Below are 22,059 nucleotides of genomic sequence, written 5' to 3' on the forward strand. Positions count from 1 at the left end.
TCTCTCTCTCTATTTCTCTATGAGTAACTTCCTGTATCGATAACAGAAAAGGTGTCACGCACGCAGAAATTCTTACGGTATCCTTCATCGTTACTCTCGAAACAATCCACTTCGATTCCGTTGTCCCGTTGGAATATAAATCCATTGGCAAAGTTCAAAGGTGTCCGATGGTGGTGGAGCAGGAGGAGAAAAAAGAGGAACACACTTTAGTCGTAGCAATTCTTTCGCTTACACGTTTCTTCTTTTTTTCTTTTTTCTTTTTTTCCTAGTGTCAGTATGGAGCCCGAGGGCGTGATATAGATAGAACGATGTATCTATTAAGGCTTCGGAAGAGACTCGTAAATCAGGATGAATAAGATTCGACCTCCTTTATTCCATTTTCTTTTTTTTTCTTGATTTCCTTTTTGTCTATTTTATTTGAATTCGAGCAGGATTATATCGATCGAAAAAATCAAGGAATCGCATCCACCTTCTCTCCCTTTTATTTATATTTCTTTCCTTTCTTTATTTTTATTCCTTTTATTCTTCTTCTCTAGTTTGGCTCGCCAATAGAGACAAGACTTTCACCCTTATGCAACTTGCGTTGAAATTAATTACTCGCAAGATTGATTCGATCGAGTTCGAGGGAGAAGAAGTAGGAGAAAGAGGAAGGAGAAGGAGACTTAGAAAGAGAAGGAGGAGGAGGAGGAGGAAGAAACGGCGGCGTTGTAACGACGATGTAAAGAGTTACGACGTGTGGACACATACAGCTTGCATTACCCGTGGTGCGTTTCGTAACACTACCGAATTAAGATCGATCGATGCGAATTGAATGTAAGTCGATCCTTAGGGGAGATAGGCGCCCTTATTGTTCGGCCGAAACGTTTGATCTCGCTATGTTACAGTCTGTCTAACGTGTCTTTTCCTATTCGTTGTATTAGGATACTTGTATTATTTTCTTCTCACGAACGAGGAAAGATTGTGTGTCTAATGATCATCGACTTTCCAAAAGAATTATCGTCCTATCGGATCATTCCTTGACAAACTACCGAAAAGAGAGGAAGAGAGAGATACGGAGTGCTCGTTATCCAATCCATCGACTATACAAACACGAACTTCCTGCTATATTTCGAAGATTTAATTGTTCCTTTAGCCGTGTATATTTTTGAACTAGTTAATTTTACTTCAAGAAGAAGATCTTTCTTTTTTCAACTTTATAAGATTACAACGATTTCGTCTAAGAATTTTGTATTTGAGTTTGTATTCTCGTTCGATGTTCCATCAAGTTACTTTATCCTTATGTATTTCGCAATGTAAAGCATTAAATATATAGAAATTTACTTTTCACATCATAATTAAGAGAAGTTTCTTTATTTTTAAACGCTAATTAATGTTGCCTTGATCTTGAGAGGAAGTAATTAAATCGGTACAATGAAACGTTCATGACCACGAGTTACTCAAAGTAATTCTAAAGCTGTAACATTCGAACACGTAAACTGCTTTCTTAGTCAATTGTTGTAAATTTGTAATTTTGGAAACAAAGTGATTTCTTGAACAAAAAACGTATCACCTAACGTTTAATCTCGAATACTTTCATTATAATTCATTTCGTTGATATTAACGTTTACTTTTTCCTTGAATTTATCCATAAATCCAATGCCATTCGACGAGAATCATTTCTCGATGAACTTCACAAGGTTCCCGTTTACTTTTTACTTTTCTTCGAACCAGTCGACACTCGAAGCATTACAAATCGCTCGTTAGCCGACGTGATTACGGCTTTCCTTCGACAATACGGCTCTGAGCCTCGTGCGATAAATCTTTCGACGGTTCATCGTCGAACGACCTTGAGGTGCGAACGTAAAACGAAGAATCGAACGAATACTCGTTGTCGACAACTCGAATCTGGACACTTGCGAAAATAACGAGAGGATTCAGAGCGTTATTGTTTCCTCTGTTTTTTCTTTTCTTTCTTTTTCTTTTTCCTTCTTCTTTTTTTGTCGTTATTGATCCCCGGCAAATTTTTACCGTGAGAATAAATGTCTCTCGGCTGTACGCTCCTTACAACGTTTTTTATTATTTAGCTATCATACATAAGAAATGAGCGATCTCGTGTGCTTTTTTTTATGTGGAAATCGAACAATTTTATCAATAAAATTTTATTCTTTTTCATGTCATTGTTTTATCTCGAATTTCTTTTAGGAAACAAAACGATGAAAAGGAAGCGAAAAGATGTCTAGCAAACTGCGTCATACTTAGTACCTGGTCCAATCGAAATCAATTATTTACTTACATAGTTACCTATTTACGTGACTTAAGATAGTTTCACAAACTATTAACTTCCGTATAGTTAGAATTGTTTTTTGAATGAAGGAACAGCTACGTAAGTGCGCTACTAGTACCTGAATACTATTTATCGCTATTATTATCGTTATAATTATTATTAACTAGTGTAAAACAAGATCTTCAATTTTCTAAAAAAATTGATTCGTTTCCATTCGTTAATCGATCGACGAAGATGATGAGAGATCATTGACGAACGACAAGAGCTACTCCAATTAAACAAATTCAACCATTTTATTTTATCGAACGAAACGATAAGGAATTCAGTAAAAAGAAAGATGGAAGAAGATCATGGATTTTTCAAGCGAACGGGATTTAACTCGATCGTTTTAAGAATGAATGAAAATTGGACTATTGTTATCAATGATCCCGTATAAAATTATTAAAAGAAAGATCAGTGATAAAAATTAATCAACAAGAATAATGTCGACGGAGGAGAGCAGTGGGGGTAAACCCGCAAATACTGCGGAAGAAACAGGAGTCCATCATACGGCAACAAGACGATTATCGAAGGAATATAAATTCTTTCGAAGTTTCAGCGCGAAGGTGGAGAACTGGCCTATGCGAAAGGCGGAAGCACTTTGGCGTCGAATGCGCGAGCGTAAAATTGCAGGTACGTTGGATCCGTCGACAAGAAATATCTATAATCCCCTTTATCTCCCCCCCATCACCCATCCCTTCTCCGATAATACTTTTTTCTTCTCGAATTCTGATCAAGCACTAAACTATTCTCTTTTTTTCTGTTTTTTAATTTTGTTCTCTTGTTTTTTTGTCTTAATTTAACTCGTTCTCATTTTACTCTTATATTTCTTTTTGTCAGAAATTAACAAAACACGCGACTAAATTCATTTCGCAATTACTTCGTTTATATTCACAATTTAATTTACATCAAAAATTAATTCGCGATTAAATGATCATAAATAAATATTTATACATGACGATTCCGATCTACATCGTTAACAATGAAAAGATGAAAAAAAAGGATTAGCAATTAAAGAAACAATGTCGATATGACCGAATATCGGTCATTCTATTAATTTTCATGAAAATTTCGAAAGAAGAAGATACCGCAGTGTTATCATTTTCGCTCTCCGCTTATGTTGTCGCGGTCGTTTTGAATAATTGCGAGAATTAATTATCGGGTTCGTCGAAACGTATGGTTGTTGAAAGGCGACCGAATGTTTTGACGTATACTTAAGCGCGCGTGCATATGAGTATATATATATACATACACACGCATACACACACACGCATACACACACACACAAATATATATCTTTCTCGCATGAGTGAGTAGGCATTGATGTATTATTCCTCTCTGCTGTCGTCTAAACGCAACATACTGCGTGTCAACATGTTGATTATTTCGGCCCATGTGTTAGATACGGTATAATAATCCGCGGAACGTCTTCCATTTTCAATTTTACCATTGGTTAGAATGTTCATCGAACACGAAAATTTTATATTAAATTAAATATTAAACGTGATAAATTACATTATACGGTCAAGCTTTATCCACGAAGAAAAAGAATTTGATCGAAGAGAAAAGAAAAAAAGAGAGATAGAAAATCGTATGGATAGTCTCAACATTTCCCATCTCTTTCTCTCTCTCTTTCTCGTATATCATAGGAATGAAATACATATAGTATATATGAGCGCATTCTCGGCTTAACCGCGAAGCAAATCTCGACATGGCGATCGACGATGGATGCAAAAATGACGATGAATCGTTGTGGTCGATGGGGAATGCTCGAGTAATTTTTTTAAACTTTTGCAGTCTCTCTCTCTCTCTCTCTCTCTCTTTCGCTTTCTTTCTCTCAATAACCGCAAACGCAAGTAGAAAGAAAGCCCATAAGGTGAGATTTTATGATTAACGTTCGATCAATTCTCACTTCATTTCTCTTTTGAAAATAAGAGAGAAGGAGAAACCTTTACTCGAAGAGAGAAAATATGTCATTTGAAGGGGAAAGGAAGTCGATTATACGGGAATCTTAACGGGAACATCCTGCTGATTATAATAACATATCCTTGGCATGATTTTTTGGCAAAGGAAGTTCAGTTATCGTCGTTCTGATTAAATCTTTTTTTTTTCTTTTTCTATTTTTTTTTCTCCCTTTTTTCACAGGAAACCACAAATTTCGTTTTATGAGGCTACTTTCACTGCGTAGAAATGGCGAATGAACAAGAGTTTAATTTTATGTTAGTAACTCGCGCTTGATAATAAGTAGATGTATTTTTTTTGTGATTACTATTCACGTAATACATAACTCGTTTCTATATGAAATAGAGAAAGACAGAGAAAGAGAAGAAAAAAGAGGGAATGAGTATAAGAAGAAAAGATGGAAAGACTTTGAAAGGTTAATAATGTTCCTTTAAAGACGATTAAACGTGAATGACCTTTCTCCAAAGAAATCTTGCGATATAGAAATGCAAATGAGAGGTCTTTAAAGTATGATGATGATGAAATCCAAATAATAGAGAGAATTGAACGCTGCTCTCGATCCATTATTTCGTTAAGGTTTACCAGACGGTACTTACACCTTCGATCTGTAATGTCCTTTTGTTACAACAATTTACAAATTATTTCAATGTACCAACATTATTTTGCATAGAAATAATATTTTTATGAGAAAAATATTTATTTATAATTCTATAAATACATTTTATCTTTGTAAAACTAGGCTATCGAGTGAATTGAACGTAATATAAAATACACATGTACATTGTATTTATTATATTATATTAAAAAAATATAACAACTTTTCAAATAGAATCAGAAATTTCACGAATATTTACAAAATATAAATGAACTCGTTATCCGACATACATTCTTCAAAACCAATAAAAAATATTAAAAATTATATCGTAATTCTTTCAATGATATCAAATGTAATCCAAAAATGATTAGGAAGGCAGGTAGCATAAAATCGATTTTCATTTCTATGGATCAATAAATATATATATATGTATGTATATATATATATATATATATATATATATATATATATATATATATATATATTGATCTGTAGAAATATTGACACATATATTTATTGATTTATATATATATATATATATATATATATATATATATATATATATATATCCGTTCACAATCTTGTCGGTCGATCACCGATAAGCGAGAATGCTCTCGAGACATCTTTACGAGACATGACAGTCATCAACGTTACCGTAAACTTTCGAGATCTTATCCCGTATGCTGACGATCGAGCTAAGCGAGCTAACGCCAAAGAGATCTCATCTTTATTATTAATCATTTCTTGCGCCGATAAGGTCGCAAGATTTTATTTTCGTTACATGACTACCAGTGGATATGAATAATATGATAGAAAACTCGTAAAGAGTCGTGTCTTAATACGATAAGAGATAAAATGATACAATAAGTGAGTCCGCACTAAGAGAGAGAAATCATTATTAGATACTAATATGTATCATATGATAAAAACATCTGATTTTTTCTTTTGACAATTAATGTTTTATTTTATTCTCTCTATCTCTCTCTTTCTCTCTCTCTCTCTCTCTCTCTTTCTCTCTCTCTTGTTCTCTATAAATTGAAACTTACTATACGTACGTCTCTTCGTTATCTTCACACGTCCACACGAAGTTGTACTCATTAAAACGACTTCACGCGAATCTGGGTCAATTTAAATCGGCGTTATACTAGTTTTGTGATCTTCACCTTACGCAACGCTCGCGCGATGTAATTATTCTTTGACAATGTTCGTCGCTTCGCTGGCTTTTCCAATAGCATTTCCGTCGAACCTTCGTCCGGCTCGCTTAATTGGAAAGTATCGAATGCTACTCGATTCTCTTTGTACGATGAATACCATATATCTCTTTATCTCTTTGTCTTTCTATATTTCTCTTACTTTCCCGTTAAAAATAAATAGGACGGGAACGCATATATACCTACAATAAGTATGTCCTTTTTAAACTTAATACACTTGTCTCACATATAGATACTTTTTTATTCATAATACCTAATGTCCTCGACTATTGACAGTTGTTATCAACCAATTATTTCAAATAGTCAATTTAATAACGTAACGTTGTAAATAATTAATGTATATTAGTTAGAATGTAATATCGAATAATTAAAGTATTATCATATCGCGAATAAGTTGATAAGAAAAAATTACTTTAACAGTTAGTACCTTGTAAGGTATATTCGTATGCAGGATATAAAAGGATTCAATGGTAATCCGAAGAAAAATGAAAAATAAAATTAAGATTAAAATAAAATCAAATCAAATCAAATAAAATACGATATACCTGCATCAAACCTTGGTCCATTAAGGATTAAAAATGTAATCGGCACAAGGGCGATTGTCTCTCGATGACGCACGCTTTTCGTCCCAATGGACGACAATTTATTATCGTTACGTCAGCGAAATAATTTATAGATACATCGTAGAGAGATTCTCGCGGTTCGACTTCGACCGCGAAATCGCATCTCCACGTAGATGTTGTCTAACGCGTTAGACGCGCGAAAGTCACGTTCGTTCTTATTCGTTAAAAAGTCTCTCTCGTAGTTGTTCGACCTTTATCATCCATTCTTCCTCTCAATTCGTTCGAGACAAGATAAGAAATTATTCAAGGATGTCTCTTTCTACTTCTAATTTTACTCACCGGAGAGAAGACGTCGTTGAAGTGCCAATTGAAAAAATGTAGATCAATCAGATTTGACGAAGATCTTTACTCCTTTTCTCTTTATCAATGATATATTTTTCTTTGAAATTTTATCAGTCTTCTTTTATCTTTTTACTTTATTTATCTATCTTCGCGCTTGAACTCAAACCTTTTAGTGTTAGGGCAGTGACGCGCAAAACATTTATATATCCGACGTCACGAAAATAATTTTAATTGTATGAGTAAACGAAAGAATAGTAATAATATATGATATTATTTTTTTCTTTTAAACATAATAAAATATATATATTATTTCTAGAAATGTTATTATTGTTGCATATACAATGTATATAAATTCCATGATATGCTCATCATTGTACTAGAGTACTAGCGTAATAAATGTAATCTCTCTCTCTCTCTCTCTCTCTCTCTCTTTCTCTCTCTCCCTCTTCTCTTTTCTTTCTCTTTCTCTTTCTTTTTCTATCTCTACGAATTTTCTTTTTCGCTCTCTTTAGTAAAATCCTCTATACCCACTTTCTCAAGACAGGATCAAAGGATTATACCATGAAATCTCACACAAAGAAGACGGATATGTGGCATATCCAGTGTGTTTTCAACGTCGAAAGAGCGTCGAGCATGTCGTTTTTGTTTGTATGACTCTCCTCGTTATTCTTTCTCATCGTCCTCTCGACTTTCAACCAGATGAGGAGCGTGCACTAACTCGATGAAGAAAAATAATCTTTCGCGGAGAAAGAGAGAGAAAGAGAGAGAGAGAGAGAGAGAGAGAGAGAGAGAGAGAGAGAGAAAGCTCAAAGGGTATCTCCGTATTTTTTTTCCGACGGATATCGATCCCACTCCGACCATAAATCCGATCTTTTTATCGCCTCGTCCCTCGTCTTTGTTGCCCCATAAAGCCGCAAGACGTTTTTCTTTCGGTCTCGCATGCTTAATTATTTTACGATGCCGTCGAATAAATCGTACGCTCGCTCGTGTTCGAGAAAAATAAGGAAAAGTGAAAAAAGAGATTTTTTTTCTTTTTTTTTCTTTCTTTTTTCTCTTTTTCTCTTTTTCCTTAAGGGAAAGCATCGGAAAGTACTATATAATGAATGTCGTTTAAAGTGATAGAGGTTAAGGAAAAGAAAAATAAATATTCATATACTATCTTTTAACACGACTATTGGCACTGATTTTTATCGTTCGTTATTGATGCCGAAGATAACAGAGATATTTCGAGGTACGAGTTTCTGGTGGAATGTATCCTATGTGTCTATGGAATAGAGGGCAGGTAGTTTATGGGTTATGTTTTACATTCCGATGGTCTGGCGCCGTACTTATATACGCCTTAAAGATTTCCAGAATTAATAGGTTCGTAATATATCAAGGCGGGGATAACTTTATTGTGGATTAATGCATCGTGCTCGGGGGTATTCGATTGGAGGAGATCGTTTTGCGGTTCCCAAGGTTGCAGTTAATTTTCTTATGTACTCAGCCTCTATTATCGAATTAATTTCGAAATTCATACTGTTGCGAACTGTTGGATGATAGGGATGCTGAACGAGAAAGAGAGAGATGGAGAAATATGAAGAAAAGGGTAATTTAATTTCTCGTCTCATCCATCGCCGAGATTATTTATATGCAATAAATGTTCTCTCTCTCTTTCTCTCTGGCGCGCGCGCGGTTTACTACGGAGAGATATACACGCGATTTTCGTTCGGCGCGTCACTGTACCCATCCTTTCTTTTTTTCTTTTTTTTTTCTTTTTCCTTTTTTTTCGTTGAAACGGCTAACATCTGTGTCCCATACTTTCGGGATTCCTTTAAGCCACGCAATAGTTTGAAGTATTCGTACATACGCATATACACGAGAATGATGACGCGTACGTCGTAGAAAGGAAAGGCCAGAAATAAGGACGCTAAGGAAAATTTGTTTCTCGCCAATTGACAAGTACCGATGAGAGTTCAACATTTGATAAATAACTTATCTTACAGATCGTTGAAAAGTTTTCACTCTTCGTATATCAAAACCAAAATAAAAAAATAAAAACGTATATGTTAACTTTCGGCAATGTTTAATTCGAGAAGCTTTTTTGGATTGGAGTTGATTATGACGTCATATTGTATAAATACATGTAGTGATCGATACGTGCACGCATCTAATACTTTTTTCTTTTTTAATTTTTTTTCTGGAATATTTATTCGTATATAAAGATACGAAAGAATTTTTCTATTTCGCTTTTATGTTATTAGTAAATTTAAAGTCAATGTAAAATTCTATACTGTAAAGTATATGTATAGGAGTAAGGTAATGCAAGGAGTTAATTCGATATCCCTTTATCCTAAATCTCATTTAGAGATATCGGATTCGTTTTCTAAATCGATAAAACGTCGAAAAAGATTGAAAAAGAGAATTCGCGAGATACAAACGATCGACCATGGGGATAAACGCGTGTGCCGGCCGACATACGGCGCACAGTGAATTTATTTGTGGAAGCTCGTGGGTCTTATAATAGATCACAATATAAACCAGGCGTCGAGGCGCGATCACGACGATGCCGTTGATGAGAGCTTGCACGGTTGGAGCTTACGGTCGTCGTCTCGGTTGTTTGCGATACGTGTAAAACTCATGAAACGCGTGAAACGTGCCTCTGGTCACCTCTTAACTAGTTCTTGCTCCTAAGCCTGGATCATCATCTCTCTCTCTCTCTCTCTCTCTCTCTCTCTCTCTTTCTCTCCCCCTCTTTCCGATCTTTACTCGTCGATTCGACGAGTTTATTTTCGTTTTGCGAACTGTAAAAGACCTAGACGAAAAACACCATAACGACGTAAAGCTCGCAAGCACGTGCTTGCCATAAGCTAGAGTGGCATGCGAAACTTCAACCAAGAGTTTTCTCTTATTCAAATTGACTGCGAGTGCGGATAGAATCCAAGACAAATAGCTTATTTTTGAAAGTTCAGAAATATGGGAGATAGGACATTTCCTTTTTCCTTTTTTTTCGTTCCCTCTCTCTTTCTCTCCCCCCTCTCTCTCTCTTTCTTTCTCTTTCAAATTATATCCATCTGTAGATGACGAAGGTGTGTATTTATACACCTGAGAATGTCCCGGCCTTCTAATAAAGACCGAGACAATGGGAGAAACGGCATATTTCGAGTGCATTCGTGGGAATGCAGCTGTGTCGCGCTATATAGGTACTTAAATGCAAAGCCGACGAACGCCTTTGCGTGAAACTTTTGCCTTTCGTCGCCTCGTATAAAGGCTAACGAATCCTTATCTCCTTTGCTTTCTATTCATCTCTCTCTCTCTCTCTCTCTTTCACTTTCACATTATCGTTATTTCTATCCAACGAGAAAAGTATACTGGCATTGTATATATCCATTTAACAAGAACTCCATGTAGAGAGTCGCAAAGTTTTCAATTACGAGCAGATGATAGTACATCTCATATTCGACAAAATTAAAACGCTTTAAGTTCAAATGTTAATAAATTAGAGCTATATACGTTTATATTAATGAGATTATAGGGGCGATTTTTAGCGTCTTCATCGATCATACCAATACCTATCGATTATTAAAGGTATAGGTGATAATGTCATGTATAGACTATTGAAAGTGGAACGGGAGGGAAGCTCATATCTCTTGTCTATAAAAAGATATTCCAAGATAAACTATGTTTTAAAAGGGAGACGAAAATAGAATAAAGGAGGGGGTGAAAGGGTAGGGTAGGATAAGGGAGAGAGGAAGAAAGCGAGTGAGTGTGTACTCCGTACCATGAACGATTCCAATGTTTCTCCTTGCACTATGATATTTTTCCAACGGCACCCCTCGTAATTCATACCCGATCTGTCGAGAAGAGCGATTTATAATTCCTCTGAAAATCGTAACGCTCACTTTCTACGGCAGGACGTTGTGTATTATAAGCGCGGTCTCATGCAAATCGTCGGATTTATTATGGTATGGGACGAGTATGCATATGAGGGCACGAGTTTTGCGAGCGGATACACCCCGTTGATTGCACTTCCATCTACAGGTTCCGATCGTACCTTTCTCTTCCTCCTCTGTTCTCCTTTTCCTCCTTCAATCCCCCTTCTCTTCGTTACTCCTCCAACGCCTCCTTCTTTCTTTCCACCTTTAACGCACTTTGACTTTTGAATTTCACGCCATTGTTAACGTAAAAAGAATATGTGTGACATTAAAAAAAAAGAGGAGAGAAGGAAAAAAGATTATATATATATATCTGTCTTATCCGAACAGGAATTTGTATAAATACTGTCCGTTTTTGAATGTTAAACAATTTTTAAATAATGAATATGAAAAAAGAAATAAAAGATGAAAGATCGAGAGTAAAAACGTTTCCTACATTACAATTAGTTAATTGCTAAGAAGCTGATAAATACGTCGATAGAGTTAGAAAATGTCTGGGTCCTTGAATGGCTTCGGTATCCGGCTTTTCTCGGTTCTCTTAAGCCCGACAAAAGGACTACTTTCCGTAGACAGATTCTATCGCTGGTAATAGCTTATTTAGCGGTGGCACAAACTCGCCTCGCAACTAGAGTTAAGTGACTTAGTCGATCTCCTTATATAGTTTTGGTCTAGGCATCTCATTATACCTTCAAATTTTTATTATAAGTCATGAAAATGATTTAAGGTACCTTAGCATATGTATGTTTTCTATTATTAACAGTTTGTTGAAACTGTTTTAAAAATGAAGATAGGTAAAAAAAGAAAATTTAATAATGAAAGAAGAAAATGAGTTTCTTCAAGAAAGGATCTTTAAAAGAATTCTTTCATATTTTTTAAATTGTTTCCCCCAAAAGATTCGAAATAGATAAGTACTTAGATTTTACTTTCTTTGGCCCCTGAAAAGATGCAACGCGGTAAACACGAGAGTATACGATGTAAAAGTATCGCAAGAGCTCGCTTATTTGCCACACGGTATAGCTCATAGGTAATATACCAGTTATATAGCGCTACACTAGAACGCCGTCCGTTGATAAATTAGTCTCAGGAAAGTGCGATACGAAACCAAAAAAAAAAGAAAACAAATATAATGACGAAAAGAAACTTTCATATTTTATCGTAAAATGTTATCATTCTTGAATCGTGTAAATAAACTAACGAAATATAATGGTAATTCGCAAATTATTCAAACGTTTAAGGAAGTTAGAAAACAGGAAAGCAAATAAGGAGCCGAATTTTAAGTATACAGTTCTACGTTATATGATACTTAATTAATAGAAAATTCAAGGGAAGAATATACTATCATTTTCTCTCATTTTCTCTCTTTCTCTCTCTCTCTCTCTCTCTCTCTCTCTCTCTCCGTTTCTCTCTTTCTTTCTTTTTCTTTTCCCTTAGATATTATACAGCGCGCGAACTCAGATTAAAACTACGCCCATAACGAACGAACTCATATCCCATATGTTTAACGCGTAATATGTCGAATAAAATAAGTTTGTTAAGTACGCTCGCACGTTATCATGTTGACACTCCACGAAATAGCGGCGTGATCCCATCTACATGTAGATTCGATCGAGCGAATTCATTGGACTGTTTCATGATTTCGCTTAATGAACGAACGCAATAAAACTCGCTGGTCCTTGGCGCCTCCACTAAGGGAGAGATAAAGACAGAGAGAGAGAGAGTGGGAGAATGAGAGTAAATCTCTCTCTCTCTCTTTCTCTCTCTCTCTCTCTCTCCCTCTCTCTCTCTCTATTTTCCTTCGGTTCTCTTCATACTTTTGCATACAATCGAGTCTCATCGCATGAATAACTAATCTACCTCTCGGGACCGGTTCCGAAAGCAGCAGATTTGAAGAAAGCCCGCGCATTCGTGGACATCTCCTTTCGTTATTATTATTAATAATATTAAATAATAATAATAAATTAAATAAATTAAATAATAATATTATTATTAATAATATTATTAATAATAATAATTATTACTATTGTTATTGTTATTATTATTATTATTGTTATTATTATTATTGTTATTGTTATTATTATTATTATTTTTTTATTATTATGTTTATTATTATTGTTATTATTGTTATTGCTATTATTGTTATTGTTGTTGTTATTGTCATTTTTATTGTTGTTATTATTAGTATTGTTATTATTATTATTGTTATTATTATTAAATTTTTTGTTAATAATAAACCTTCCAAACAAGGCACCCTTTAATAAGAATTACGAATATCTCTTCTACGAGATAGATAGATAGACAGAGAGAAAATTTGATTTAGTCAAGCTAGAAAAATTTCCTTTCATTAATTTCATTCCGTCAAACAGCAACAATTTCCATCAAAATATCGTATTACATAATTCACTTCCCTATCGAACGTGAAAAGGATGACCAGTTCGTCCTTCTCTTTTTCTCCTTCTCTCTCTCTCTCTCTCTCTCTCTCTCTCTCTCTCTCTCTCTCTCTCTCTCTCGTTTTATTCGTGGCCACAGGCGTCCTTTAACTCTTGACGGATATACTGGTCGTCCTCGCGAGAAAATTTCTTCGTCAATTACACCTGCGCGAGGAAGAGGCAATAAGGAAACGTATATATGAAATTTACGAAATGTCAATGTAACGGAATGCAACGTAAAGATAATTTCAGAAGGAGACGAAGTTGTGTCCTTTTTTTCTTCTTTTCTCCTTTTTCTTTTTTCACCTGAAAATTCGTGTGTCCCCGAAGATGAGATCACGAAATAAAAAATCTTGAAATACGAGGATCGTCAACAATAAGAACTTTGGGAAATAAATTCAATTATCATTGCTGATCATTCGATATTGTAAGTTAAATATTTTTACACTTTAAACATAAAACTTCACGCTTCTGCTTGTACAAGGAGAAAGAAAGAAAGAACAAAAAATGATAGGCTTTCTATTATGCTTGTGCGAAGGGCAAAGCGAGTACTTAACGCTTACCACATTCTTTTATGTTCCAGGTAAGTACCAGACGATTACGGATGAACGTTCCAGTATAGTAGTCGCTAGTGAAACACTAAATCCGTTCGTAAGTATGTTCTACGTTTTAAGGCTCATCCAATCACCATAAAATAGTGTCCAAGGGCGCGTTGTTAAGGACAAGGTGAGAGAAAAGGCATGAGAGTAGGATGGAAGTAGAAAGGGGGAGAAAGGAGAGGGTTGCGGAGGGCGAACGATTTACATTTTCATAGGGGAGTACCTACGGTTTATGTCGCTTCAAGGTGGACCGCATTTCGAACGCGTCTCGCGATGAAGATCGCGAAAAATTGCAAGCGCAGGTGCGTTTTCGCTCGACGTTCACTTTCGTTACCATGCGTGGTATTATAAATATTTACATCTGTGCGACCGTCGTAAAAAAATTTCAAGATCTTTTATCGATAATAGATAATAGTAGCAGCAGCAGCAGCAGTAGTAACAGTGGTGGTAGTAACAGTAATAGTGATAGTAGTAATAGTAAATAATAATTGATAGAAAATTCGATAAATAATGACAAATAAAGATGAAATGATCTGACGATTTATTTTATTATTAAGAAGTTTTTAGATGAACATTGATTAGCATAAAAAAGATAAGAAAATTATATAGAGTGAGTTGTAAGATGTATAAAAAAAAAGAAAATCATTTATTTTGAGGTAAACTATCATCTTCGTTCATATATTACGATATATCCTGTTTCTCTCGCCATATGTATATATATATATATACATATATATATATATACACATATACACATATAACAACTAATAAAATATAGTAAATTAAAGTATAATATAAACAAGTATAATATACATATCTATAATATAAAGATCTTGTACAGTCAAGTTTCCCTTTTCCATCATATGGTAAAAACGAAGAATGATCTAACTCAATCAAGGTTCGATTAATCGACGCCTTATACGACTTCGACGATTTCTTGATGTGTCTAATCTTGTTCTAGCGCTCCTTTCAAAGTGACCATACGCGAATTGTAAATGCTATAAATGCGATCCCTTCGAAGATCATTATGAGAATAACATCGTGGCGACCGTGAAAAACGATCGTAAAACTCTTCTTTCTCGAGGGCGTCCAAATCCAATGTTGCTCTTCTTTTTTCGTTTTTTTTATTATTTTTATATACATACATACATACATGTATATACATACATACACATATGTATATACACCTATGTACATACGTATACAGTTACACATATATCAGCGCAAACGAACAATCGAAACGCTTGTTACGTACGTTCTCGTCCAGTCGAACAAGGGAGTGAGAGACTTGCGTGAGTTACGAGTTGCACCAGATACGCATTTACAGCCAGTTCGACCTTCCTTCGACATGAGAAGCCATAAGAGCTCGCAATAAAAGGCACATTCCTTCGAGTTACTTCTCTCGAGTACACCTCGTAGATCGTAAAGAGATCGGGTATCGTTTATACGAGGACGACTTTAAACAAGAGAATCGAGAAAGTGAGAGAGAGAGAAAGAGAGAGAGGGAGAGGGAGGGAGAAGGAGAGAGAGAAAGAGAAAGAAAGAAAGAAAGTCGGCCATCGGATTTGAAGACACCTGTAGTAGATGAGAACGAACACGACGGAGACTGTTGTGAATATGATATACGTTTCTTTCTTCCTTCAGATCATGAAACAAGTAGTAGAAGAGGTTGGACTTCGCTAATAGGGACCCATCGATTCAGCTACTACCGGCGTGTTTATCCTGAGAGATATCTTAATCCGTAATAACGAACATGTCCGTACAATTATTCATCTCTTGAATCCCATCGGCAATGTTTGTCCTCCTCTTCTTCGCTTCTCTCTATCTCTCTTTTTCTCTCTTCCTCTTTCTTCCTTTTTCTAAATCTCATCTGTTTTTTCTTGTCTTTCTCTTAGTCGTCAATCTCTTTGATAAACTATAAACTTCCTTCAAACAGAAGAAAAAAGGATATATACAACTTCGAGGATAATCTTTAAAATTCTTTATAATAATTAATCGACATAGATTTTTCAATATATTTAAATTAATGAGTTTATCGATCATATATATATATATTTGAATAATATGAATTTTGTAATATTAGGGTGTAATTTTATATATATATATATTATATTATATATATTATAATTTTATATATATTTTATATATATATATATATTATATATATTGTATTATATATTTATATATATATATAAAATATATATATAATATATACACATATATATACTTTTTTCTCGTAATCTAGTTTCAAGTTACGATCTTAAAATTAATATTTTCTTTAATTAATAACGTTTATAGTAAGCTGTATACACGCGCTTAATACAATATGATAATTTCATAGATCTTCACTTTTATTTCGTAGACGTAAAATGTTCCTCGAATTTAAAGATATTCATTCGAGTACGAATTAATTCTCACGTTGAAGTTAAGTAAGCCGGCTAACTTTTCTAAAATGAAAATAATATAACGAGTACGCCACACGTTTTACTGGAGAAAACGGTTGAGCGTGCTGTTCATCGCGCATTTTCTGTTTCTTTCTCACTTCTCCCACGTACCACTATTTGACTCCTCCCCCGTTTCTCTGATACAACCGAGCGCGTAATCAATGAGATTACTTGGGGACTGCGCGTCTCGAGCTCGTGTACGGCTAGCAGCGTACCGCCTTTACGCGACATGTGCGTACTGTACAGTGAAGCAGCTCCATAAAGTCCATGGACAGGCACTAATGGCGCAATAACCCGACCGAGGACAGGCGATCGCGCGTGCGACCCTCCCCTCCCCTTTGTCCTCATCCTCGTCCTCGTCTCGTGCTTGTCCTCGTCCTCGCCCTCTTCTTCGTTCTTTTTCTTTTCTTTTCTTTTTCTTTTTTCTTTTCTTTTTCTTTTTTCTTTTCTTTTTCGTTTCTACCTTCCCTCTTTCCTTCTTTCGTCGTTGTCCTGACACACAACGTGAAAAGGAATTCCCTAGACTCTAGGCTCCTCGCGCGTTAAAGACTCCTCCCTCTCTCCTTCCCCCTCCTTTAAAAATTTATCGCAACCATAACAATGATTTTATGGAGGTGTACAAACCATGCTCGAATGCATTGCGTTTTATTGCACGTCGAATGTTAAACGTATTTCGTAAAGATCCGAATCCTTACCGATCTCATGAAAAATGTTTGTTGATTGATTGGTCAGATTAAATTCGTTCGTTAAATTGTCATGAATTTTGTGATAATTTTGTTCTTGTGAAATCAGGAATGTTAGGTTTTAATGTTTGTTTTTTATTGAAAATATTGAAGATAAGTATATTTTATTGTAGATATTAATTAATGAGAAAATATTAATCAATATTACAAATGCAATTTATTTTTATAATTTTTTCTTCTTTTTTTTAATGTCTCTATATTGACGTAAATATTGCTGAAACTGTTTAAATTTTCTTTCTCTACCTCTACATTTATTGAAATTACAAAATATTCATTAATAATAAAAAAAAGAAACAAAGATATCAAAATTATCGAAATAGAAGCTCGTGCGTGATTCGAATTTATTTTCTTTCGCTATGCATCGTTATAATTTTTTGGATCGTTAATACTTTGTTAATGGTCGTGGAAATTTTGTGGCGGTCGAATAATTCCCATAGTATTTTTTTCGATTAGTAAAATCGAACGTAAAAAAAGAGAAGAAAAGAAAAAAGACGAAAATACTTTATTTTCTCTGGTTCAGTTTCTCTTTTGAGGATTCTTAGGAAGTCGATATTTCAAGAGATAAGTTTAAAGAAGCGTTTCCTCTTTTCTTTCGATATTCTTTGAAACCATAAGAACGCTTTACGAAGTAAGAAACGATGCGTTAATAATTTCCGCGATAACTTCTGCCAAAGGCGTGAAACGTTGTCAATCTGTTAATTAGTTATTAAGTTTTATGATGCGGGAGAAAGGACACCGATACATAAACGTATATTGGTAAGAACGAAGGGAAAGTCGCAAGGATAACTGAAGATTTTATTAACGACTAAGTGGAAGCGAAAACTTGGTACTTTCTTGATATAAGAATGTCTACGAGAACTTGTGCGATCACTTTAAATGCTTTTACTTAACAGATCATTATTATTTCTAATATAAAAATTATAGTCGTTCCAAAGTTTTATAAAATGAGAAATAAATATCAAACGAATATTAAATATCCTCTAAATTTGTACTTAATCGATTATAACGAACGATATAACAATGATACTATTGTAATAAAATTTTAATTCTATAAATAATTTTCTAATTCTATAAATAATAACAAATATATAAATATGGAGACTTCGATCGGAAGGAAGGAAGAAAAACAGAAAAAAAAAAAAGAAACAAAAAATTTTGAGATTCCTTTCGTTACTCGTAGCAAACGAGAATTAATCGTTCGGACATTAACTGACATCGATAAAGAACACCGAAGCTAGCTTAGTAGGATATCAAACGAAGGATTCTCTGTCCTCCTTGCAAAGAACGAGCGGCAGTCTCTTGGTAGGCGTTACGACAAAGTATTTCGTTCTTCGCTCATACATAAAGCGACAAGCGCGAACGGTTACACTCATAGCACCGACGAGTTATACGGTTCGAACAACGGCGTTCATTGTGCTCAGCTCGGGAAGTCATGAGATATCTTTCCACTCTACGAGATGGAAGAAACAGAGAAACTGTGAGAACGTCATTACGTGGGAATGTTACTCTCGATACGCGACTGGTACACTTCGATGACCGATTATTTTTCAATTCGGGATATATATCCGTCCGTTATTTCATGTAAAATTTGATAAATTTTTAACGTACCTATCTATTATCCATTCCAACTCGTTAGATATGAGAAATTACAAATATGATATAGTTAAAACGTTTAGTTTCTATCGAATGTTTATAAAAAGAAAGATGCTCTCGAATGTATTGAAGAAAAATAATAAAACTCTTCTCGTTTATCGGCCGTTTATTATTAGTTCGTGTCGGAAAAGAAAAAAAAATAAACAAAAAGAAATGAGGAAGAACGTATCGGACATCGAAGTTTAATTAAAATCCGAACAACCGATGCGAGAGGAAAGAAAAATAAATTATAGGATACCGACGGATCCATTGATTATATATATTACGACTATAATACGACTCCCTAGCCCTTGATAATTACTTTTTACGTAGCTTTAATATTGGCATCATCGACGTCGAACGATTAAATTCTCCTTAGAAAGAAATGATAATTCACGCGATTTTCATCACCAGTTTGATGTTTTACGATCCTTTCGTTTTTTATTCATTTATTTATTTTTTCTCATCGAGTTAGTTTTCAAATAAATGAAAATATTTCATACGTGTAGATGGAATTAATTCAATCGTAACGTAAATTTAGTGATTAATAACATACCGTAGCTGATTGAATTTATCGATTGCTATACACACACAGTGAACGAATTTAAGCCGGTGATATCGAATATCAGAGATAACAAAAAAAAGATAAAGAGAAAAAAATAGTGAACATCCTTCGGTATACGTTCTGTCACAACGGAAGCTCGAGTTATCTCAACGTTCTGCTCTGAATATTTTCGACCTTCTCTGCAGGGAGAGTTCCATACAGTGAAAGCCACTCGTCTCGAGTTACGGATTTACGAATCCATCAACGTAGAATACATAAAACATACGATTCATGATATTTTCGAGTATTCGAGAAAAACTGTTCGAGAATATCATCAAGTGGATATAAAATTTAAATAAATCTATAAAGAGAAAAATATTTTGAATCCCGTATATCCGTTAAACTATATTATTATGAAATTCTCGTCTTATCAGTTTTTTTATTTTGTTACGTCGCTCATCCAACATTTTATGTATAATTCGTTCATCCTGTGAACGATATTATACGAATTATACTTCCTCGTAACAAATCTCTTCATAACTTCTACTCACGTTGTGCTTTTATTAGAAATTCTCTTCTCCTATGGTAAATCGATCTAGAACAAGTTATTTAATCATAACTCGATTTTTCTTTCAACGATGAAAACGACATAGATAACGTCTTTCGCAATTGAGAAGAGCAGTTGATTTCGTGCGAGACTATTACTAAACGTTTTCATTGCAGTGATACTGTAATAGAGAACAGATGCCTCGAATAAAAATGAAATTAAGAGAGAAAGAGAGAGAGAAAGAGAGAGAGAGAGAGAGAGAGAGAGAGAGAAAAGAATTGCTGTTCGTTTTGAATTATACACACATCGATATGTTTAAAGAAAGAGGAAAACAATAAGAATACATACAATTTCGAATTATCAAGAAATCTTTGATAATTTTCACATGGGATTTTGTTTGTTGACTTTTTAGTCGAGAAAAAATTTCATCCTAATCTCTTTCCCTTCTTTTTTTTTTTTTTGGTTTTTTTTTTTTTTCCTTGATGAAAATACTTCAGATCAAACGAAAAGGAAGAAGAGTTTGATGTTAGACCGGCTTCGTTCACCAGTAACTTCGTTATACAAAGTAGCTTTTCCTTTCATGGTAATCAAAGTCAATTTACTTTTTAATTGCTCCTCGGTGGATTACCAGGAAGTATCTTTTTTTTCTGAAATGACGGTGACGACGACAACGACGCCTACGCAAAATTCTCCGTGATATTGCACTTTCCTACTTTTGCTCCTCGTTCTTTCACATGAATTCTGCTTGCTTTTTCGCGACCCTTCTTCTTGAGTCTCATCAAAGAAGACACCTTATATGGAAGACAGTTGGTAGGAAGGGAATTTCTTTCTTTTCTACTATCCTTTTCATTTTTTTTCTATTGCTTTATAACGAACTGCATGCATGCGAAATGTAATTCACTTTCACAAGCAAGCAAAGGAATAAATTCTTCGTTGAAATAGAAAATTATTGTAAAAATTTACTCGATGTCAAGGTGTTACCGTTAGAGTGTGAAAACCGTTACTTTATAGAATAACTAGGTATTAACATCGATTAACCGTTACTCTTAGCTAAAGCATATATAATTATAATTGATTGGATATGTTGAAGATATAGCTACTTGTATATCCTGTTGGCTAACAGGATTGTCATTCAATATAATAGCTATTTATTTCTTATATCATTTGTTTCAAATATTATGTGAATGTCCTTTATTTCTTTTTTTCTCTCTTCTTCTTCTTTTTTTTCATTTATTACCCAACCAAAATGATTAATTATTATTCTATAGAAAATACATCCGATATATATAGTTATCCTTTAATAGAGTACAATGGTCTAACGGTAATGTAAGAATCTACTTTATCGGCAGGGAACTTTCCAATCATAAGATGAAGATTTACGAGCTGTATTCATTCACTAGCCGAAGATTTCGCCACAACGTAATCGCGTAATTACTGGGACGCATCGTCCGTCATCAACCGTGTCGTTAGCCGTCATTTTCAATCGATGTCGTCGTAGTCAAGCAAGTCACTTGAAATTCTCGCTTCCAACGTCCATCATTAACACCGAAGACGCTTCTAAAAAAAGAGAAATCTCTCTCTCTCTCTCTCTCTCTCTCTCTCTCTCTCTCTCTCTCTTTCTTTCTTTTTCCTTACTCTGAAGGATCGCTATTTATCCAATAATTACCATAATTACGCGGATTATGTGTATGTTTAGGCTAATTGTACGTTTATATTCGCATATATGTAAATTCGACTGAGCACTTCTAAGTCGTTTATTAATATGCTATACGTAAATTTCAATCGTATAGTGAAAAAACTGTTATTATAGGATAGAAAATTGTCCTTAAACTCTAAAAAATATATCTACATGAAATGAATCATGAAATATATATGAAATACATATGTATATTTTAAGTTAAAAAAAAATAATAGAAGTATTAGTATATACAGTTGTTTGTATCACTTTTGGTCATATAGAGTTTATTGTTCACACAAATGTCGATTAATTATGAACGAACAAAATACGAATTAAGTTTATGAATTTTTAATAGTAATACATGATCGTTCTAACTGGATACAGTTAAATAGCGTTTAGCCTTTTCTGCTTTCTTTTCTATTTGTACAAGGAGAAATTTCTTGTACATCTATCGAAGTTTTCTTTCGGCTTACATCGATTCTTACACTTAGGTCTCCCTGACTATACAAATAACGGTGCTAGGCAGCATACTCGAAGTTGCAGGAGCGCGCCATTAG

At 34.4% G+C, this 22,059-nt stretch overlaps 1 protein-coding gene and 1 long non-coding RNA gene across 8 annotated transcripts in view; both read left to right on the plus strand.

Annotated features, from left to right (window-relative positions):
* LOC124423671 overlaps positions 1 to 22,059 on the plus strand; it is a 162,138-nt gene that overhangs the window by 68,300 nt on the left and 71,779 nt on the right. For 5 of the 7 annotated variants that reach the window (XM_046961681.1, XM_046961682.1, XM_046961680.1 and 2 more), the window contains exon 10: positions 537 to 764. The exons of the other annotated variants lie outside the window; for them this stretch is intronic. In XM_046961681.1, the coding sequence (XP_046817637.1) occupies positions 537 to 764 (228 nt within the window). The remainder of the gene's footprint in view (positions 1 to 536; positions 765 to 22,059) is intronic. 7 annotated transcript variants of the gene reach the window in all.
* Positions 2,798 to 13,960, plus strand: LOC124423685. Its single transcript, XR_006942133.1, has 3 exons — positions 2,798 to 2,935; positions 13,416 to 13,742; positions 13,899 to 13,960. It is a non-coding gene; the product is annotated as an uncharacterized LOC124423685 (long non-coding RNA).

This window comes from Vespa crabro, chromosome 4 (genome assembly GCF_910589235.1).
Source record: "Vespa crabro chromosome 4, iyVesCrab1.2, whole genome shotgun sequence".
NCBI classification, from domain to species: Eukaryota; Metazoa; Arthropoda; class Insecta; order Hymenoptera; family Vespidae; genus Vespa; species Vespa crabro.